Below are 23,874 nucleotides of genomic sequence, written 5' to 3'. Positions count from 1 at the left end.
GGAGCAGAGGGAGTAGTGGCTCTGTCCTAGACCTGGAACAGAGGGAGTAGTGGCTCTGTCCTAGACCCAGAGGGAGTAGTGGCTCTGAGACCTGGAGAGAGGAGTAGTGGCTCTGTCCTAGACCTGGAGTAGAGGGAGTAGTGGCTCTGTCCTAGACCTGGAGCAGAGGGAGTAGTGGCTCTGTCCTAGACCTGGAGTAGAGGGAGTAGTGGCTCTGTCCTAGACCTGGAGTAGGGGACAGGGGGTAGGGGACAGGGGGTAGGGGACAGTTGGGTTGTGGGCAGTCCAAAGGAGGTAGGGTGTGTGTGATAACCATCCTGGAGTAGGGGATAGGGGATTAGTCCACAGGAAGCAGCAGAGGAGTGATAACCCCATGGTGGATCTGCTGTGAGGAGGAAGGACCCAGGAGGATGTCATCAGCCGGAGGAGAGTCAGCCAGCTCGGAGCTCCAAGCAGGTGTCAAAACCAGCACTCTGAGACGGGAGTCCAGGAGGACTAAAGGTAATACATCTAGATGCAAACACATTAAATACATGGATGTAATGTATGCTATGCACCCCCCCACACACACACACACACACATACACACACACTCGCAGTGGCTCACACATGCCATTGGTTTTGCATGAATACACCCACATGCAAACGCGTACACACACATACAAAGGGAAGGTACAAATTGAGTTTTTATATTCTATTGCATTCTAACCCACCCACACACCAGATGGGAAGGTATGGTAAAAACTGTACATACATGTTACAGCAACCCACACAAAGCACAGAGACGAAATGTACACTGTATTAATAGTGAGTCATTGTAGACGTGAATAAATGTCATTCCTCCAATCAGAGAAACCTTCAGTCAGCCTTCAGTCACAGAGAGAGAGAGAAAGAGAGAGATAGAGAGAGAGAGAGGGGGGGGGGGAACTGAGCTGCACTTCCTAAACTCCTGCCCAATGTATGACCATATTAGAGAGACATATTTCCCTCAGATTACACAGATCCCCAAAGAATTCGAAAACAAATCCAATTTTGATAAACTCCCATATCTACTGGGTGAAATTCCACAGTGGTGCCATCACAGCAGCAAGATTTGTGACCTGTTGCCAAGAGAAAAGGGCAACCAGTGAAGAACAAACACCATTGTAAATACAACCCATATTTATGCTTATTTATTTTATCTTGTGTCCTTTAACCATTTGTACATTGTTAAAACACTGTATATATATAATATGACATTTGTAATGTATTTACTGTTTTGAAACTTCTGTATGTGTAATACACATACTGTTAATTTTTATTGTTTATTTCACTTTATATATTCATTTTATATATTATCTACCTCACTTGCTTTGGCAATGTTAACACATGTTTCCCATGCCAATAAAGCCCTTGAATTGAATTGAATTGAATTGAGAGAGAGAGAGAGAGAGAGAGAGAGAGAGACTCCAGAGCTGGCCTGCTCCACCCAGAGACTCATCCAGATGCAGCAGATCTAGAGCAGCTATTGGCTGTAGCCAGGGGGGTGGTAGTGTCATGATTTAGGTGTCGTGGACAGGGGAACTTTGATGAACACCATAAGTGATGTAATAGGCCAAGGCAGCCTCGGAATGATCGCGGTGAGATTGAAATGGGATTGAATTGGCTGAGAGGGAATAAAGAGAGAGTTGAGGGAGAGAAGTAGAGAGAGGAAGAAAAATGTATTATGCTTGCTTCTCTCTCACTCGCTCCCTGTCCTGCTCTCCTTTCATCCCTCCTCACTCCCTCCCTCCCTCTTGCCATCTCTGCGTCCATGAATAAAGCCACTCCAGTGGTACAGTAAATATGCCTTCTCCTAGAACAGAAGCAGCAGCAGCAGGGCTCTGGGGCCAGGTCCTCTGGGGCCGTTTTACTGGATCTGTCTGTCAGATCACACCAGATAAATGGTCGGGCTGGTGGAGAGCCTATCGATTTGAGTTAAGTGGAGGAGGGAAGAGAGAGGTAGGCTTATTACACACATGGCCATGCGATGCGACGCGATGGGCCACTGGTGGGGAGAGAATGGACAGGCTATCAGAGCATGTTATCAGGGCAGGCTTTAGCATGTTAATCAGATGTGCTGCTGCTTGCGGGCCGTTGAAGCTATCACTGGAGATGCCCTTTAGATTCATAGTAATGGTAATGGAGTTTGATGCACACCGTCATACAGCCCTGGGCTCAGATAGGTGACTGACTGGGCTGTGTGAAGGACCCTCTCAAGGTGTATTGGCAGGATGGATGGTTGATGGATGGATGGATGGGTGGGTGGGTGGGCGGTTGGGTGGGTGGATGGATGGATGTGTGGGTGGGTGGTTGGATGGTTGGTTGGATGGTTGGTTGGATGGATGGATGGGTGGGTGGGTGGATGCATGGATCGGTGGGTGGGTAGGTGATTGGATGAGTGGATGGATGGACGGATGGATGGATGGATGGATGGACGGGTGGATGGATGGGTGGTCGGGTGGATGCATGGATCGGTGGGTGGGTAGGTGGCTGGATGAGTGGATGGATGGATGGATGGATGGATGGGTGGGTGGGTGGGTGGGTGGGTGTGTGGGTAGGTGGCTGGATGAGTGGATGGATGGACGGATGGATGGATGGTTTGATGGATGTATGGATTGGTGGGTGGGTGGGTGGGTGGGTGGGTTGGTGGGTGGGTGGATTGGTGGATTGGTGGATTGGTGGATTGGTGGATTGGTGGATTGGTGGGTGGGTAGGGGTTGGATGAGTGGATGGATCGGTGGGTGGGTAGGTGGGTGGGTGGATGGATGCATGGATCGGTGGGTGGGTGGGTGGGTAGGTGGCTGGGTAGGTGGCTGGGTAGGGTGGGTAGGTGGCTGGGTAGGGTGGGTAGGTGGCTGGATGAGTGGATAGATGTACTGATGGATGGATGGATGGATGGATGGATGGATGGATGGATGGATGGATGGATGGATGGATGGATGGATGGATGGATGGATGGATGGATGGATGGATGGATGGATGGATGGATGGATGGGCAGGTGGCTGGGTAGGTGGCTGGGTAGGGTGGGTAGGTGGCTGGATGAGTGGATGGATGGATGGATGGATGGATGGATGGATGGATGGATGGATGGATGGATGGATGGATGGATGGATGGATGGATGGATGGATGGATGGATGGATGGATGGATGGATGGATGGATGGATGGATGGATGGATGGATGGGTGGATGGATGGATGGATGGCAGAGCTTTAGACAAAGCCTGTACTTGTTTGTCTAGGTGGGTGGGCAGATTATAAAGTAGTTTAATATAAGTGTGTTTTCAGAGGAAATGTGGCTATTTCTCTCATTGTGCTTAATTTTTCCTGTGATATCTCCCAATAAAAAATAAAATATGTAATATACTTATAAATGAAAAGAGGTGCCACCCATCTATAATAAGGACAAATCCTTTTAGCCTTTTATATTTGAGCCTTTTTGTCTGAGAGATTTGATCCATGGTGTTCTCTAGCCAGACCAGATGTTAGAAAATCCAACCCTTACTGCAGTGTGTGTGTCTTCCTGCCTGTGAAGGTAAAGGCAAGCCTCCCCTCTGCCCATCGATGGAATTGCTTCACATGCGTGACTTCACTCTATCTCCATAGCAACTGTGGCTTGTCAACTGTAATCTGTGCAACAAAAAAATTCAATTCGTCAAAAGAAGGGAAAAAAAGCCTCTGCATATATCTACAGTCAGTAAGTATTGCAATGGCAGAGTTGAAAGATGCCCTAGATTTAAACATCATTATGACCCCGTACATTTTAGCTCGACTTCATCTTCTCTTCCAATCACAATTAGGTAATGGGGACACTTTAAACTCCCTCTAGTTATTAACCAGTTTATCATCGGAAGTCCCACTATGCCATCATAGGCTACTCAGAGGTGTCACGCATCGACATGTTTATTGAGAAGGCAGTGAAATGAAATATATTTTATATATTTAATCAATAATAGAATCTATCTTCTAAATTGTTATATTGAAAAAATATAAAATTGGGGGCACATGCCCCCTCAGTTTCAATAGGCATGACACCTCAGATCATACTTTTGTAATAATTTCTGTAATGATTCTGTCATTTACCCCTGCTAAAGAGTCACCTGATCATCACAACCCAGCCAAAGCACATCAATACATTTAGCAGACACTCCTATCCAAAATTTCTTATCGTAGTGAGTGCATATATTTTCACACATTTTTCATACATTTTTCATACTTTTTTCAATGGTTGTGTGTAACTGTGATGTGATCAATGTGATCAATGTAATGTGACTGTTTTGATGATGTGCACAGTACCTAATTGGTTTAACTAGCTCTGGTCCAGGGCATTAGTGTGTCTTGCTAACGCTGAGCCTTCAATAAAGGTCCACAAACACCCTGGAACAGAGCTAAGTGTATCCTACTTCCCAGTCTATGTCCATGGAATCCAGTAATGTGTGCTGATGTTTAGTAAAAGTGTGTGTGTGCTGAGGCTTGTGAATGTTACTTCATCCACACACGCAGGGGATGGAAAGGTAGGCAAGGAATGAGGAGGCAGATGGTGCAGACAGATTTGTCCTACTCTACTCTGCTCTACTCTGCTCTAGTGTACTTGACTCTACTCTTCTATACTCTACTGTAGTTTACTCTACTCTACTCTACTCTGCTCTGCTCTGCTCTACTCTACTCTACTCTAGTTTACTCTACTCTACTGTAGTTTACTCTACTCTAGTTTACTCTACTCTACTCTACTCTAATTTACTCTACTCTACTGTAGTTTACTCTACTCTAGTTTACTCTACTCTACTCTGCTCTACCCTAGTCTACTCTACTCTACTGTAGTTTACTCTACTCTACTGTAGTTTACTCTACTCTACTCTACTCTAGTTTACTCTACTTTACTGTAGTTTACTCTACTGTAGTTTACAATACTCTAGTTTACTCTACTCTACTCTGCTCTACCCTAGTTTACTCTACTCTACTGTAGTTTACTCTACCCTAGTTTACTCTACTGTAGTTTACTCTACTCTACTGTAGTTTACTCTACTCTGCTCTGCTCTACTCTACTCTAGTTTACTCTACTCTACTCTGCTCTACTCTACTCTAGTTTACTCTACTCTACTCTGCTCTACTCTACTCTATTCTAGTTTACTCTACTCTGCTCTGCTCTACTCTAGTTTACTCTACTCTACTCTACTCTGCTATACTCTAGTTTACTCTATTCAGGCCTTCATATTTTATGCTGCTTCTTAGCCCCAGCAGACCAGAAGAAGATAGAACAGGAGAACTTCTGTAAGAATAACTGGCTAAAGCGGAGTTGTGAATGAACACACTGACAAAGTGACACATTCAAATTGCACATGTATGCATTCATATTATCAATAGACAATGATGCACAAATAGATGGGTAACATCCTCGTAACGTTCAAAGGTTCATCTTTATTGGATGCTGGGCTCCCGAACCAATGTTGCAGTTGCCAACTACTCGTATCTGGAGGGCCACGTATGACTCTCCATCTGGTGCCATCCTGCCATCTGTCCTTTCCTCGTCCCCATTTAACTGAGGCGGGGGGCACAGACACTATCTTCTCACAGCCAGCTAGTCCATTGACTCCACTCCGTAACTAGTATGGTTCTCTCAATAGGCTGAGGTATTTTCGTCTCAGGTGGGTAATTGGAGTGCTTTAGTCTGAATTGATCCAGAAACCAGTTACACTACTGCACCCACGCTCTACTACACCCACAAATCAAACAAATCTAAATGTATTTGTTACATGCGTCCAATACAATGGGTGTGAAATGCTTGCTTTTGAGCCTTCCTCAACAATGCAGTTTTAAAAAAGATAAATAGTAGACAAGTGGAATAAAATACACAACAATGGAACTATATACAGGGATCTGGTATCAGATTAATGTGGAACTATATACAGGGAGTACCAGTACCAGATCAATGTGGAGCTATATACAGGGATCTGGTATCAGATCAATGTGGAGCTATATACAGGGATCTGGTATCAGATCAATGTGGAACTATATACAGGGATCTGGTATCAGATCAATGTGGAGCTATATACAGGGATCTGGTATCAGATCAATGTGGAGCTATATACAGGGATCTGGTATCAGATCAATGTGGAGCTATATACAGGGATCTGGTATCAGATCAATGTGGAGCTATATACAGGGATCTGGTATCAGATCAATGTGGAACTATATACAGGGATCTGGTATCAGATCAATGTGGAGCTATATACAGGGATCTGGTATCAGATCAATGTGGAACTATATACAGGGATCTGGTATCAGATCAATGTGGAACTATATACAGGGATCTGGTATCAGATCAATGTGGAGCTATATACAGGGATCTGGTATCAGATCAATGTGGAACTATATACAGGGATCTGGTATCAGATCAATGTGGAGCTATATACAGGGATCTGGTATCAGATCAATGTGGAGCTATATACAGGGATCTGGTATCAGATCAATGTGGAGCTATATACAGGGATCTGGTATCAGATCCATGTGGAACTATATACAGGGATCTGGTATCAGATCAATGTGGAGCTATATACAGGGATCTGGTATCAGATCAATGTGGAGCTATATACAGGGATCTGGTATCAGATCAATGTGGAACTATATACAGGGATCTGGTATCAGATCAATGTGGAACTATATACAGGGATCTGGTATCAGATCAATGTGGAACTATATACAGGGATCTGGTATCAGATCAATGTGGAACTATATACAGGGATCTGGTATCAGATCAATGTGGAGCTATATACAGGGATCTGGTATCAGATCAATGTGGAGCTATATACAGGGATCTGGTATCAGATCAATGTGGAACTATATACAGGGATCTGGTATCAGATCAATGTGGAGCTATATACAGGGATCTGGTATCAGATCAATGTGGAGCTATATACAGGGATCTGGTATCAGATCAATGTGGAGCTATATACAGGGATCTGGTATCAGATCAATGTGGAACTATATACAGGGATCTGGTATCAGATCAATGTGGAGCTATATACAGGGATCTGATATCAGATCAATGTGGAGCTATATACAGGGATCTGGTATCAGATCCATGTGGAACTATATACAGGGAGTACCAGTACCAGATCAATGTGCAGAGGTATGAGGTATTTGAGGTAGATACTGTATGTAAATGAAGGCAGGGTAAAGTGACTAGAAATCAGGATAGATAATAATAATAAAACGAGTAAGAATAAAGAACAGAGTAGCAGCAGCATATGAGTGTGTGTGTGTGTGTACACTATATATACAAAACTATGTGCACACCCCTTCAAATGACTGAATTTCAGACACACTCATTGCTGACAGGTGTATAAAATCAAGAACACAGCCATGCAATCTCCATAGACAAAACATTGGTAGTAGAATGGCCTTACTGAAGAGCTCAATGACTTTCAACGTGGCACCGTCTTAGGATGCACCTTTCCAACAGTTCGTCAAATTTCTGCTCAGCTCGAGCTGCCCCAGTCAACTGTAAGTGCTCTTATTGTGAAGTGGAAACGTCTAGGAGCAACAACAGCTAAACTGTGAAGTGGTAGGCCACACAAGCTCACAGAACAGGAACGCCGAGTGCTGAAGCGCGTAAAGCGACAAAATCCTCTGCCCTCAGTTGCAACACTCACTACAGCGTTCAAAACTGCTTCTGTAAGAAATGTCAGCAGAAGAACTGTTCGTCGGGAGCTTCATGAAATGGGTCTCCATGGCCAAGCAGCCACACACAAGCCTGTGATTACCATGCGCAATACCAAGTGTCGGCTGGAGTACTGTAAAGCTAGCCGCCATTGGACTCTGGAGCAGTGGTAATACGTTCTCTGGAGTGATGGATCACACTTCACCATCTGGCAGTTAACAGCTTAATCTGTGTTTGGCGGATGCCAGGAGAACGCTACCTGCCTGAATGCATAGTGCCGACTGTAAAGTTTGGTGGAGGAGGAATAACGGTCTGGGGCTGTTTTTCTTGGTTCGAGCCAGGCACCTTAGTTCCAGTGAAGGGCCCTCTACACCATACAATGACATTCTAGGTGATTCTGTGCTTCCAACTTTGTTGCAACAGTTTGGGGAAGTCCCTTTCCTGTTTCAGCATGACAATGCCCCCATGCACAAAGTGAGGTCCATACAGATATGGTTTATCAAGATTGTTGTGGAAGAACTTGAACTGGCCTTCACAAAGCCCTGACCTCAACCCCATTGAACATCTTTGGGATGAATTGAACCCCCGACTGTGAGCCAGGCGTAATCGCTCAACATCAGTGCCCGACCTCACTAATGCTCTTGTGGCTGAATGGAAACAAGTCCCCGCAGCAATATTCCAACATCTAGTGGAAAGCCTTCCCAGAAGAGTGGAAGCTGTCATAGGTTCCAAGATGGCGTAGCAGTCGGACGTGTGTGTTTGTCTCTGTCTTATCCTGTGTCTTATCCCATGTAAATAGCCGGTCTTTTTCATATATATCTTAATCTCACTTTTCTATGAACTAAATATATTTTGCTGCAACCCGCCTCACCCTATTTTTTGTCCTTATAACTGGAACTTCCATCAGGAGCTAGCCAGCTAACTAGCTACTAGTCTTTGTTAGCCACGGCTAGCGGTCTTCACCTTTTTCTCGGTCACCAGCCAGCCTTAACTCGAATAATACCTGCCAGTCTGCACAGCTCGATATCAACCCAGAGCATATTGGACTGCTTCTCTCATCATCGGATTCCTGCCGCTGCGGTTAATTACACCGGATCATCGCAGCTAGCTAGCTGCAAATGAGTGGCTACTGTTAGCTAACGCCTCTGTCCCCAAAGAAGCACCAGCTATCCTTGAGCTAGCCTCGAGCTAGGCCCATATGCCAGCTAATTCTAGGGCTACAATACCTCGTTTGCAAATTGTCCTGGACCCTTTATTGTCGTCAAGGAGCCCCGCCGATCCATCACGACTGGACTCCCGACGTGATCGCCCAATGTGGTCTCAACAGGATATTCTGTTACGATGTCGCCGAAGAACCATCTACTAGCCCCGAGCCCGCTAGCTTTTTGGAACGCTGTGTCCCCTGCTCGCCTAGAGTAGTAGTGACTGACGAACGACACCATGACTCTGCTCTTTTGACCCTATGATCACTCGGCTACACAGCTGATGCCCCCTGGACTGTTTCAATAACACAGTACCTCATTTTGTTTACCTGTCGGCATCAGCCTCAAACTCAGGCCCTGTATGTACCTAACTGACCCGCTCTGCACATTCATCGCCATTTACCCGTTGTTGTCTTAGCTCTCCTGATCAACACCTGTGATTGCTTTATGCCTCTCTCTAATGTCAATATGCCTTGTCTACTGCTGTCTTGGCTAGTTCTAATTGTTTTATTTCACTGTAGAGCCCTCAGTCCCGCTTAACATGCCTTAGATAGCTCTTTTGTCCCACCCCACACGCATGCGGAGACCTCACCTGGCTTAACTGGTGCTTCCAGAGAAGAAACCTCTCTCATCGTCACTCAACGCCTAGGTTTACCTCCACTGTACTCACATCCTACCAAACCATTGTCTGTGCATTATGCCCTTAATCTATTCTACCACACCCAGAAATCGGCTCCTTTTATTATCTGTTCCCAATGCACTAGACGACCAGTTCTTATAGCCTTTAGCCGTACCTTCATCCTACTCCTCCTCTATTCCTCTGGTGATGTAGAGGTTAACCCAGGCTCTTTAGCCCCAACTTATACTCCTATTTCCCAGGCGCTCTTATTTGTTGACTTCTGTAACCGTAAAAGCCTTGGTTTCATGCATGTTAACATCAGAAGCCTCCTCCCTAAATTTATTTTATTCACTGTTTTAGCACACTCCACCAACCCTGATGTCTGAATCCTGGCTTAGGAAGGCCACCAAAAATTCTGAAATTTCCATCCCCAAATACAACATTTTCCACCAACATAGAACTGCCAAAGGGGGGCGGAGTTGCAATCTACTGCAGAGATAGTCTGCAGAGTTCTGTCATGCTACCCAGGTCTGTGCCCAAGCAGTTTGAGCTTCTACTCCAGACTTGACTGCCCTTGACCAGCACAAAAACATCCTGTGGCGCACTGCATTAGCATCGAATAGCTCCTGCGATAAGCAACTTCTCAGGGAAGTTAGGAACTAATATACGCAGGCAGCTAAGAAAGCAAAGGCTAGCTTTTTCAAACTGAAATGTGCATCCTGTAGCACAAACTTCAAAAAGTTCTGGGACAATGTAAAGCCCATGGAGAATAAGAGCACCTCCTCCCAGCTGCCCACTGCACTGAGGCTAGGAAACACTGTCACCACCGATAAATCTACGATAATTGAGAATTTCAATAAGCATTTTTCTATGGCTGGCCATGCTTTCCACCTGGCTACCCCTACCTCGGTCAACAGCTCTGCACCCCCCACAGCAACTTGCCCAAGCCTCCCCACCTCTCCTTCACCCAAATCCAGATAGCTGATGTTCTGAAAGAGCTGCAAAATCTGGACCCCTACAAATCAGCTGGGCTAGACAATCTAGACCCTCTCTAAAATGATCTGCCGCAATTGTTGCGACCACTATTACTAGCCTGTTCAACCTCTCTTTCATATTGTCTGAGATCCCCAAAGATGAAAGCTGCCGCGGTCATCCCCCTCTTCAAAGGGGGAGACACTCTACACCCAAACTGTTACAGACCTATATCTATCCTACCCTGCCTTTCTAAAGTCTTCGAAAGCCAAGTTAACAAACAGATCACCGACCATTTCGAATCCCACCGTATCTTCTCTGCTATGCAATCTGGTTTCCAAGCTGGTCATGGGTGCACCTCAGCCATGCTCAAGGTCCTAAACAATATCATAACCGCCATCGATAAAAGACAACACTGTGCAGCCGTCTTCATCGACCTGGCCATGGGTTTTGACTCTGTCAATCACCACATTCTTATCGGCAGACTCAACAGCCTTGGTTCTCAAATGACTGCCTCGCCTGGTTCACCAACTACTTCTCAGAGTTTAGTGTGTCAAATCGGAGGACTTGTTGTCCGGATGGGGGTGACACAGGGTTCAGTTCTCGGGCCGACTCTTTTCTCTGTATACATCAATTATGTCGCTCTTGCTGCTGGTGATTCTCTGATCCACCTCTACGCAGATGACACCATTCTGTATACTTCTGGCCCTTCTTTAGACATTGTGTTAAATTAACAAACCTCCAGACGAGCTTCAATGCCATACAACACTCCTTCCGTGGCCTCCAACTGCTCTTAAATGCAAGTAAAACTAAATGCATGCTCTTCAACCGATCGCTGCCCGCACCCTTCCGCCCGTCTAGCATCACTACTCTGAACGGTTCTGACTTAGAATATGTGGACAACTACAAATACCTAGGTGTCTGGTTGGACTGTAACTCTCCTTCCAGACTCACATTAAGCATCTCCAATCCAAAATTAAATCTAGAATCGACTTCCTATTTCGCAACAAAGCATCCTTCGCTCATACTGACAAACATACCCTCATAAAACTGACTATCCTACAAATCCTTGACTTCGGCGCTGCCAATTACGAAATAGCCTCCAGCACTCTACTCAGCAAATTGGATGTAGTCTATCACAGTGCCATCCGTTTTGTCACCAAAGCCCCATATACCACCCACCACTGCGACCTGTATGCTCTCGTTGCCTGGCCCTCCCTTCATATTCGTTGCCAAACCCACTGGCTCTAGGTCATCTATAAGTCTTTGCTAGGTAAAGCCCCGACTTATCTCAGCTCATTGGTCACCATAGCAGCACCCACCCGTAGCATGCGCTCTAGCAGATATATTTCGCTGATCATTCCCAAAGCCTCCTTTGGCCGCCTTTCCTTCCAGTTCTCTGCTGCCAGTGGCTGAAACGAACTGCAGTCTGCTGGAGTCTATACAGCTGCAGTCTATATCTCCCTCACTAACTTTAAGCATCAGCTGTCACAGCAGCTTACCGACCATTGCACCTGTACACAGCCCATCTGTAAATAGCCTACCCAACTACCTCATCCCCATATTGTTATACATTTTTTGTTCCTTTGCACCCCAGTATCTCTACTTGCACGTTTATCTTCTGCACATCTATCACTCCAGTGTTAATGGTAAATTGTAATTATTTCACCACTATGGCCTATTTATTGCCTTACCTCCCTAATCTTACTACATTTGCACACACGGTATATAGATTTTTCTATTGTGTTATTGACTCTACGTTTGTTTATCCCATGTGCAACTCTGTGTTGTTTGTGTCGCACTGCTTTGCTTTATCTTGGCCAGGTCGCAATTGTAAATGAGAACTTGTTCTCAACTGGCCTACCTGGTTAAATAAAGGTGTTCTCAACTGGCCTACCTGGTTAAATAAAGGTGTTCTCAACTGGCCTACCTGGTTAAATAAAGGTGTTCTCAACTGGCCTACCTGGTTAAATAAAGGTGTTCTCAACTGGCCTACCTGGTTAAATAAAGGTGTTCTCAACTGGCCTACCTGGTTAAATAAAGGTGTTCTCAACTGGCCTACCTGGTTAAATAAAGGTGTTCTCAACTGGCCTACCTGGTTAAATAAAGGTGTTCTCAACTGGCCTACCTGGTTAAATAAAGGTGTTCTCAACTGGCCTACCTGGTTAAATAAAGGTGTTCTCAACTGGCCTACCTGGTTAAATAAAGGTGTTCTCAACTGGCCTACCTGGTTAAATAAAGGTGTTCTCAACTGGCCTACCTGGTTAAATAAAGGTGTTCTCAACTGGCCTACCTGGTTAAATAAAGGTGTTCTCAACTGGCCTACCTGGTTAAATAAAGGTGAAATCAAAACATTACATTGTACATTATACAAATAAAAAAGAATAGCAGCAAAGGGGGGACCAATGCCCATCATTTTTGACATGAAATGTTCGACGAGCAGGTATCCACATACTTTTGGTCATGTAGTGTATGTGTGTGTGTACAGTATATGTGTGTGTGTGTGTATGTGTGTGTGTGTGTGTTGTGTCGTTTGCGTGTGTGTGTTATGTGTTTGGGTTTTGTGTGAGAGTGTGAGTGTATTGTTTGTGTGAGTGTGTATATAGTGTGTGTGTGTGTTGTGTCGTTTGCGTGTGTGTGTTATGTGTTATGTATTATGTGTTTGGGTTTTGTGTGAGTGTGAGTGTATTGTTTGTGCGTGTGTGTGTGAGTGTGTATATAGTGTGCATACAGTGCCTTCAGAAAGGTTTCACACCCCTGACTTATTCCACATGTTGTTGTGTTACAAGGTGGGATTCAAATAGATTTCATTGTCTTTTTTTGTCAACGATCTACACAAAATACTGTAAATGTAAAAAGGTGAACATTTGTAAAATACCAGTATATCTTAATTAGATCATTATTCCACCCCCTGAGTCAATACATGCTACAATACCCTTTGGCAGTGATTACAGCTGTGAATAATTCTGTGTAAGTCTCTAAGAGCTTTGCACATCTGGATTGTTAAATATTTGCACATTATAATTTCTTATTATTATTCAAGCTCTGTCTCGTTGGTTGTTGATCATTGTTTGACAGCCATTTTCTAGTCTTGACAGATTTTCGAAGCCGATTTAAGTCAAAGATGTTGTCCTGGCACCACACTGCCAAGTCTCTGACCTCCTCCCTGTAGGCTGTCTAATCGCCGTTGGTGATCAGGGCTACCACCGTCGTGTCATCAGCAAACTTGATGATGGTGTTGAAGTCATGCATAGCCACGCAGTCGTGGGTGAACAGGGAGTACAGGGACTAAGTACCCACCCGTGAGGGGCCCGCATGTTGAGGTTCAGTGTGGCAGAGGTGTTGTTGCCTACAAGACTCCACCCATGGTCCCATGAAGGTTTTTGAGTGCCAAAGTGATGTGGGATTGTGGTGGGATGTAGACAGCTTTGATAATTATGGATGAGAACTCTCTTGGTAGGTAAACATGTCTGCAGCTTATAGTGAGATATTCTGTATGGATAAAGCTCTCGTTTTCCTTCACACTGGAAGCAGCGCAACAGTTGGTGTTTATGAAGAGGCACTCCCCTCCCCTTTGGACTTATCTGAGGCTGATGCTGTCCGATCGTACCACTGAGTTCTATGTTCATAGATTGAGCCAGCCAACTTTCTGAAATGCATATAATATTGCAGTTTTTCAAGTCTCTCTGATAGGAGACTCTTGAATGATTTTATTCTCGAGTGACTGAACATTTTCCAATAAAACGGAGGGAAGTGCCGGTGGATTTTCTCTTCGTCACAGTCTCACCAGGATGCCAGCCCATTTATCGCATATACACCTGCAGCGGTTTGGTAGCCCATGAAACAAAGGAATAACGTCCGGTGTGAACAAAGGAACAGCTGTGTTGGACTTGAAGTCAGATTAAAAATAGTCTGGGTAGCCATTTGATTAGATGTTCAGGAGTCTTATGGCTTGGGGGTAGAAGCTGTTTAGAAGCCTCTTGGACCTAGACTTGGTGTTCCGGTACCGCTTGCCATGCGGTAGAAGAGAGAACAGTCTATGCTTAGGGTATCTGGAGTCTTTGACAATTTTAGGGCCGTCCTCTGACACCGCCTGGTATAGAGGTCCTGGATGGCAGGAGGCCCTGGCCGTGCAGTCATGAGTGAACAGGGAGTACAGGAGGGGACTGAGCACGCACCCCTGAGGGTGGGTCTAGGGGTTCAGGGATAATGGTGTTGATGTGAGCCATGACCAGCCTTTTCGTGGCACTTCATGGCTACAGACGTAAGTACTACCGGTCGGTAGACATTTAAACTTTTTGTGCGTATGGAACATTTCTGTGATCTTTTATTTCAGCTCATGAAACATGGAACCAACACTTTACGTGTTTATATTTTGTTCAGTATACTTCTGTACAAAAAAAGAAACAAAAAAAATGTCACTAAATAGCAAGTCAGAACTCTTAAGATGTCGGCCTTCTCCGTCAGTGCCATCTTTTGTACGCTCTACTACACTACTGCACCCACGCTCTAGTACACCCACGCTCTAGTACACCCACGCTCTAGTACACCCACGCTCTATTACACCCACGCTCTAGTACACCCACGCTCTAGTACACCCACGCTCTAGTACACCCACGCTCTATTACACCCACGCTCTACTGCACCCACGCTCTAGTACAAAAAGTGGGTCCTAGCAGTGGCTGCTATACTTTGATGTATCTCCAGCCTAGCAAGCTACTTTGCACATTTCAACTCTCTGAGACTTCAAAAACACTGACTAGGGAGCAGTGATTCCTCCAGGGGACAAGAGTGTGTGTCATATCTCTCTTCTTTCCCGAAAGCTAGAAACATCATTTAAACAACATCCCCATCCCCTACAGCGGCTGGTTCCCAAATCCAACAACAGTGTAGTGCACTCACCGTGATGTGAACCCTGGGCATATACTGCAGGGATTATCGTGTTGTATCTAGACTCTGTTTCTAGATGCTGTAGCAACACTTGCATTTCCCAAGCAGGGAGGGCTGCTTGGGGTTTTTGTGGCTCTTTACATAAATCCACCAAATCTCTCCTCAAGTGTGATTACACAGTTGGCATACAGTACAAGGTAAAGCACCAATTTAATTAGGGGACTCAGAGGATGGAAGTACTGGACGAGACAGTACTATAGTAGTACAATATATTTTGTTAAGACTTGATGAAAGATGATATACAGTGCCTTCAGAAAGTATTCATACACCTTGACTTATTCCACATTTTGTTGTGTTACAGCCTGGATAACATTTATTTGTTTTCTCACCCATCCCCACACAATACCCCATAATGACAAAGTGAAAGAAAGTGACATATCTGGCAACAAACCTGGCACCATCCCTATGGTGAAGCATGGTGGTGGCAGGATCGTGCTATGGGGATGTTTTCAGCAAATTAACAGCACAAAATGGATGTGTAATGTAGTTTCTCTCTAATTGTTGAAGAACATGCATGTCAGCTGATACTGTATGGGGCAGGTCTCATCTCCAATGCTCAGTGACTATAGGCGGGTTGGTTGTTTAGCAACAAAACCAACGCTTGCGCAACTATGGGGCAAAAAAGACAGGGTTGGCTTAGATTGTTGACAACATGTAAAGCTATATTTCGTCTCCATTAATACATTTGCACAATACAAATATATTGTTACAGTTGTTGGTTAGCTAGCTAGTGAATTTTAGCCATATTAGCATGGCCATGAAATCAGTCAAAAACACCTCAAAACAAGACATAGTATCAAGAACAAGATGAAATGAGCCACTTACGATTCCCCACATGGCAGTGTCATTCTTGCTAGCAACCTGGCCATCCAGAATCACAACGCGCTGACTTCTGCACTCACATGGTTTTCGTGACGTTGTCAGCTAACCCGTCTACATGAGCCTCCTTATCTAGACTTCTCCTCTAGCAAGGAAACAAGCATGAATTCACTTACTGTACTTGGATAGTTTAATGACTTTAGCATCTTCAAACCCTCTCCCCCCTTTAGAGAGTTGAGCCCTCTTGAATTAGTGAGCAAGTGTGCATAGCCAAGGCGACGACAGGCTCTCCACGTTTCAACTGAGCCATCTTCATTCGCAGGGCAACTTAATTGAGCTTTTTTCCTTCCAATTTCTATTTCATTTTCCTGGGGAATAGAAACACTGACAAGACATTTCACTGAAATATTTAGCGATGCGTGAAACTCAAATGACATTTCTGTAAGATGTAGTATGTGGATGGCATCTGTTTTCAGCGGTGGAATAAGCTCATTTGGTGTAATATGGTCTTAGTTTGTGGCTTGACGGTTTTTGTTAGGGATATTAAAGGCTGTCCTGCTCCTCTTCCGCAGAGCTTAGCCATGCAGCCGGTTTAAAATGCCCTGCAAACTGATGTGATGAAGGGTGTATATAGTCTCTTGGCCTAGAATAGTGAGGCAGAGCGGGGCCTGAAATAGTCTCAGCTAAACTCTCCAAGGTGCCGTCGACCTTGATTTGAAATACCACTATGTGTGTGTGTAAGCAGCAGACAGTCACTTAATACTGACAAACCACCTCCAGGTTATGTAGAGACAGGTTACTCACAGACACAGACAAGTGGAGGGGTTGGGCCAACATAATCAAAACCCGGCGGACAGCGGAGGAAGACAAAATGAGAAAAATGTCAGTGTCAAGGCGATGGTTAGGTGTCTGGGGGACTGGGGGAGGACGATGACAGACAGAGAGAGAGGCCAGACATACCAAAAGAGCCTGTAGATCTGTCCTCCATCGTCCACACCTCACTCACACTCCCTCTCTCCATCTCTTTCCAACTCTCTCCCCCTCCCCCTCCACCTCTCTCTTTCTTTCTTTCTTTCTTTCTTTCTTTCTTTCTTTCTTTCTTTCTTTTTCCTCCCTCCCTCCCTCCCTCCCTCCCCCATCTTCTCATCCATCCATCAACCATGGGGGGCTTATGGGATTGTGGGCGTGCGTTGGACCGAGATGATTCCTCTCAATAGCAGCCTTTCATGCTGTTTGTCAACAGCCAACAGTGCCCATGGGAACAGAGGTGTGCAGTACTCAGAAATCAAGGAGGATCAAGGCACTCTTCATGATATTAAAATGCCTTTATTGCAGTGGCGTGTTGTTCAATAGAACAGATTCTAAAAAGCCGCTGATGTGTTTTGGCGTCATAGCCTTTATCAGGGAGACAGTGATGAAGGATGATGCTCAAATTGTCTCCTCAGACATTTCATATTAATATCCCATAAATATGTATTTTCCCACATACTGTACCCCTCCCTACACACACACATGCATACAGACACGCACGCACACACGCACACACACACACACACACACACACACACACACACACACACACACACACACACACACACACACACACACACACACACACACACACACACACACACCTCTTAAACCTCTCTCTCTCTATCTCCCTCTCTCCCTCCCTCTCTTCCCCTCTCTCCCTCTCTCTTTCTCTCCCTCTCCCTCTCTCCCATCCTCTCTTCCCCTCTCTCTTTCTCTCTCTCTCTCTCTCTCTCTCTCTCTCTCTCTCTCTCTCTCTCTCTCTCTCTCTCTCTCTCTATCTCTATCTCTCCCTCTGCAGGTCAGGACCGCACTGAGACGGGGCTGATTAAGCGTTTCCGTGGTGATGGCGTGCGCTACAAGGCCAAGCTGATCGGGACTGATGAGGTGACAGCGGCACGCGGGGACAAGCTGTGCCAGGACTCCATGATGAAGCTCAAGGTATGTCTGTGTGTGTCTGAGGAGAGGTCGGTGGTATTCAGGTGTAGAAGAAGAAGTGAATTCAGCCATCTCTATTGATGCGTCTTTGCAGGAGCCAGATGAGAGAATATGGATGGTTTTATTATGTCTCTTCAACCATGCTGGAGACATAGTAGCATTACCGTACAGCCAGCAGGCAAAGCCATTTCCTGCTCTGATCTTCTCATATCAGATGTAGTTGCTCCACATGTCCAATAACACAACAGCAGGAGTTTTGTAGATCCATGCTGTGACATTTGAACAGTGACCTGCCTATGACTCCCATATCCAGCAGTCACTGCCAGTTACAGTCAATGTTCTCAGGTCAATACAGGCATTATATTATATAGACAGGCAGAAGAGGGGGACAGAGGGATGGAATAGAGGAGGGTGACGGAGGGATGGAATAGAGGAGGGTGATGGAGGGATGGAATAGAAGAGGGAGATGGAGGGATGGAATAGAGGAGGGAGATGGAGGGATGGAATAGAAGAGGGAGATAGAGGGATGATATAGAGGAGGGCGACGGAGGGATGAAATAGAAGAGGGGGTGGAGGGATGGAATAGAGGAGGGTGATGGAGGGATGGAATAGAGGAGGGTGATAGAGGGATGGAACAGAAGAGGGGGATAGAGGGATGGAATAGAAGAGGGAGATAGAGGGATGATATAGAGGAGGGCGACGGAGGGATGAAATAGAAGAGGGGGTGGAGGGATGGAATAGAAGAGGGAGATAGAGGGATGGAATAGAAGAGGGGGATAGAGGGATGGAATAGAGGAGGGGGATGGAGGGATGGAATAGAGGAGGGTGATGGAGGGATGGAATAGAGGAGGGAGATAGAGGGATGGAACAGAAGGGTTGGATAGAGGGATGGAATAGAAGAGGGAGACAGAGGGATGGAATAGAGGGGGGTGATGGAGGGATGGAATAGAGGAGGGAGATGGAGGGATGGAATAGAGGAGGGAGATAGAGGGATGGAATAGAGGACGGTGATGGAGGGATGGAATAGAGGAGGGTGATGGAGGGATGGAATAGAGGAGGGTGATGGAGGGATGGAATAGAAGAGGGAGATGGAGGGATGGAATAGAAGAGGGAGATGGAGGGATGGAATAGAAGAGAGGGATAGAGGGATGGAATAGAGGGGGCGATGGAGGGATGAAATAGAAGAGGGGGATAGAGGGATGGAATAGAAGAGGAGATAGAGGGATGGAATAGAGGGGGCGATGGAGGGATGAAATAGAAGAGGGGGATAGAGGGATGGAATAGAAGAGGGAGATAGAGGGATGGAATAGAGGGGGCGATGGAGGGATGAAATAGAAAGGGGGATGGAGGGATGGAATAGAAGAGGGAGATGGAGGGATGGAATAGAGGAGGGTGATGAAGGGATGGAATAGAAGAGGGAGATCGAGGGATGGAATAGAAGAGGAGATGGAGGGATGGAATAGAAGAGGGGATGGAGGGATGGAATAGAAGAGGGGATAGAGGGATGGAATAGAAGAGGGGATAGAGGGATGGAATAGAGGGGGCGATGGAGGGATGAAATAGAAGAGGGGGATAGAGGGATGGAATAGAAGAGGGAGATGGAGGGATGGAATAGAAGAGGGGGATAGAGGGATGGAATAGAGGGGGCGATGGAGGGATGAAATAGAAGAGGGGATAGAGGGATGGAATAGAAGAGGGAGATAGAGGGATGGAATAGAGGGGGCGATGGAGGGATGAAATAGAAGAGGGGGATAGAGGGATGGAATAGAAGAGGGAGATAGAGGGATGGAATAGAGGGGGCGATGGAGGGATGAAATAGAAGAGGGGGATGGAGGGATGGAATAGAAGAGGGAGATGGAGGGATGGAATAGACGAGGGTGATGAAGGGATGGAATAGAAGAGGGAGATCGAGGGATGGAATAGAAGAGGGAGATGGAGGGATGGAATAGAAGAGGGGGATGGAGGGATGGAATAGAAGAGGGGATAGAGGGATGGAATAGAAGAGGGGGATAGAGGGATGGAATAGGGGGCGATGGAGGGATGAAATAGAAGAGGGGGATAGAGGGATGGAATAGAAGAGGAGATGGAGGGATGGAATGGAGGGGATAGAGGGATGGAATAGAAGGGGATAGAGGGATGGAATAGAGGGGGCGATGGAGGGATGAAATAGAAGGGGGGATGGAGGGATAGAATAGAAGAGGGAGATGGAGGGATGGAATAGAGGAGGGTGATGGAGGGATGGAATAGAAGAGGGGATAGAGGGATGGAACAGAAGAGAGGGGGATAGAGGGATGGAATAGAAGAGGGAGATAGAGGGATGGAATAGAGGGGGCGATGGAGGGATGAAATAGAAGAGGGGATGGAGGGATGGAATAGGAGAGGGGATAGAGGGATGAAATAGAAGAGGGGGATGGAGGGATGGAATAGAAGAGGGAGGAGGGATGGAACAGAAGAGGGAGATCGAGGGATGGAATAGAAGAGGGAGATGGAGGGATGGAATAGAAGAGGGAGATAGAGGGATGAAAAAGAAGAGGGCGATGGAGGGATGAAATATAGGAGGGTAATGGAGGGATGGAATAGAGGAGGGGGATGGAGGGATGAAATATAGGAGCTGGATGGATGGATGAAATAGAGGAGGGGGTGGAGGTATAGAATAGAGGAGGGCGATGGAGGGATGGAATAGAGGAGGGGAAGGGGTCTCTATTGAGCTGCCTCTATAAGCTTGAGGACTTAATCCACCAAATGGAGAAGTCGATTGTGGATTGACGACAGCCGTAGACACCTCTCTCTCCTCTATTCAGCCGATCGCTCTTTGTTTCCCACTCTGGAGAACAAACAGAGGGTTGATGGTTTCCAAGTTTATGTATTAATTGATGAAGCTCAGATCTGGAGAGGGGGATATAGTGTACTGGTTGTGTATGGGGTCGCTCTCTCAACCCTCTTCAATGTGACTGGGGTTCCAGGGTTGTCAGACGTGTTCAGCATTCACAATGACGTTCTGTCCTCTTTTCTCTTTTCACACAGCTTATTTACATGAAAGACATGTCAGGCTTGCGTTAGTGAGGGAGGGTCGTGCCTCCATTTGAGTCTGAGAAACATGCTGGAAATGTTAATTGTTTTTGTTGAAAGAAAAAGGAGCTGAGATCCATGGGAAAATCTACTTTAAAGGCTCCATGGTTCTTCAGGCAGCAAGACATGACAGAAGTGTCCCGGCGAGGTGAAGGTTAGGCTACGGTCGGTCAGCAGAAAACATTCAGTCAGAGAAACTTCAAGTTGCTACATGAAAGTTTGGCAGCTTGTGTCACAAGGTGCAGGCAGCAGAACCCTACTTAATAAATCAGCCTCTTAAAAGCTCAACAAAGACTCAGTGGTGAAAAAGAGAAACTGTGTTGAGAGAATGAAAGTTCAAAAAGAGCAACATTGAAGAGCCTTCTGTCGTATTGCACCTCATATAACAGCTGTCACCCTCTTCCTCCCCTCTCCTCCTCCTCCCCCGTCATACTTACCTGAGTCGTGAGTCGATGGCACGCTGCTGTCTTTCACGCTGAGAGTATTTCCTTCATCTCCCTGTGTCTCTTCCTCTCCTCCAGGGAATGGCTTCGTCAGCGCGCTCCAAAGGAGAGCACAAGCAGAGAGTCTTCCTCACCATCTCCTTCGGGGGGATCAAGATTTACGACGAGAGATCAGGGGTGAGTGAGTGATGAGGCTCCACAGTGCAGCTGCGCAGACATGTCTAGCCCCAGCTGCTGTGAACCTTATAGGACATCCAGAGGGCAGAGGCTAATACAAGTTTAATCACAGTCATGCAGAAGAAAGGCAGCCATCTTGTGTGCCTACCTGGCATATGGTGCAGTTGACATGACAGGGAATACAACAGAAGCAGTCTAGGCGTGCTGTATGGTGGCTAATGTCTGATGATAAAGACCTGTCTACTGTAATGACAGTGTGTATATGAGGGATGTGACGTTGTCCCCTTCCCCCTCCTCCCCCCTCCTCCCCTCCATGCTATGAGACAATCTGCCTCCCCCTCCATTTCATTCCCTCCCACCCTCCTCTCTCAGGGCCCAGAGGCCTGCTGTTCCATTGCAGGATGATAGAGGGGTTCCTCCTCCCCCAACCCACCATCCTGAGGCTGCTCATCACCGCTATCCACTAGGTTAATTAGCCCACAGTTCCAACTCTAATCATCATCACTGCTAACTGCTAGTCTAACTGCCCCATAGCTCCACCTCAACTGTCATTAAAGGGGGAAAATATCATGAATTACTCTATACAATAAATGTTACTGTATAGACCCGCTCCTCATCGTTTGATATTTGATGATTTTTGTTGGATAGTGGTGCCACCTGTCAATTGCCGCCAACCCTGTCATTTATCAACAACAGCTATATAATAACCCTCATTGCCCCATTGTGTGTGTGTGTGTGTGTGTGTGTGTGTGTGTGTGTGTGTGTCCTATCCCTAACCCTCATCACCGCTAGCGTCTCTGTCATTTTGTTTGTGAATGTAATGCTGCGGGTGTCGTGGGTGTGGAGTCAGACGCAGGAGACAGAGAGTGCAATGCTGTGCGTCTTTAATTGCACCAACGCACCACAGGGTACTCACAATAGTAACGACCCCAAACACAGGGAATGAAAATGTACAACGGAAAAGTCACGACCAGGCACTAACACGTACCTCTACAACAGAGCCGAAGGTTACACTGAAATAATCCCGCACAACAACCAGGCGGGCCGGCTGTCTAATAAAGACAAACTAATCATACCTAAACAGGTGCTACCAATAAACATACAAGGAGGGGGAGGAAAGACAATCAGTGGCAGCTAATAGGCCGGTGATGACGACCGCCGAGCGCCACTCGTGACAGTACCCCCCCCCTGACGCGCGGCTCCCGCAGCGCGCCGACACCGGCCTCGAGGTCGCCCCGGAGGACGAGGTGCAGGGCGATCCGGATGGAGGCGATGGAAATCCCTCAACATGGATGGATCCAAGATGTCCCCCACCGGTACCCAGCACCTCTCCTCCGGGCCGTACCCCTCCCAGTCCACGAGGTACTGCAGGCCCCTCACCCGGCGTCTTGAGTCCAGAATGGCCCGGATCGTGTACGCCGGGGACCCCTCGATGTCCAGAGGGGGAGGGACCTCCAGCACCTCACTGTCCTGCAGGGGACCAGCTACCACCGGCCTGAGGAGAGACACATGAAACGAGGGGTTAATACGATAATAGGAAGGGAGTTGTAATCGATAACACACCTCGTTTATCCTCCTCAGGACTTTAAAGGGCCCTACACACTGCGGACCCAGCTTCCGGCAGGGCAAGCGGAGAGGTAGGTTTCGGGTCGAGAGCCAGACCCTGTCCCCGGTACAAACACGGGGCCTCACTGCGGTGGCGGTCAGCACTCCTCTTCTGCCGTCCACTCGCTTGTTGTAGAGATTCCTGGACGGCCCTCCAGGTCTCCTTGGAGCGCTGTACCCATTCCTCCACCGCAGGAGCCTCGGTCTGGCTCGGATGCCATGGTGCCAGGACCGGCTGGTACCCCAACACACACTGAAAAGGGGACACGTTAGTAGAGGAGTGGCGTAGTGAGTTCTGAGCCATTTCAGCCCAGGGAATGTAGCGTGCCCACTCCCCTGGCCGATCCTGGCAATACGACCGCAGAAACCTA

General features: G+C 46.7%; 1 protein-coding gene across 2 annotated transcripts in view; it reads left to right on the top strand.

Moving 5' to 3' along the window:
- The first annotated feature begins 260 nt into the window (after window positions 1–260).
- The window catches only part of LOC115114608 (disabled homolog 1-like), a 49,111-nt gene continuing 25,497 nt past the window's right edge, over window positions 261–23,874 (top strand). For both annotated transcript variants that reach the window (XM_029643007.2, XM_029643006.2), the window contains exons 1-3: window positions 261–501; window positions 18,073–18,212; window positions 21,800–21,898. In XM_029643007.2, the coding sequence (XP_029498867.1) occupies window positions 411–501; window positions 18,073–18,212; window positions 21,800–21,898 (330 nt within the window). In that variant the 5' untranslated portion in view covers window positions 261–410. The remainder of the gene's footprint in view (window positions 502–18,072; window positions 18,213–21,799; window positions 21,899–23,874) is intronic.

The sequence above is a fragment of the Oncorhynchus nerka genome, linkage group LG9b, assembly GCF_034236695.1.
Source record: "Oncorhynchus nerka isolate Pitt River linkage group LG9b, Oner_Uvic_2.0, whole genome shotgun sequence".
Taxonomy (NCBI): Eukaryota; Metazoa; Chordata; class Actinopteri; order Salmoniformes; family Salmonidae; genus Oncorhynchus; species Oncorhynchus nerka.
Note: the sequence above shows the minus strand (reverse complement) of the source record. Positions and strands in the feature narration are given on the sequence as shown.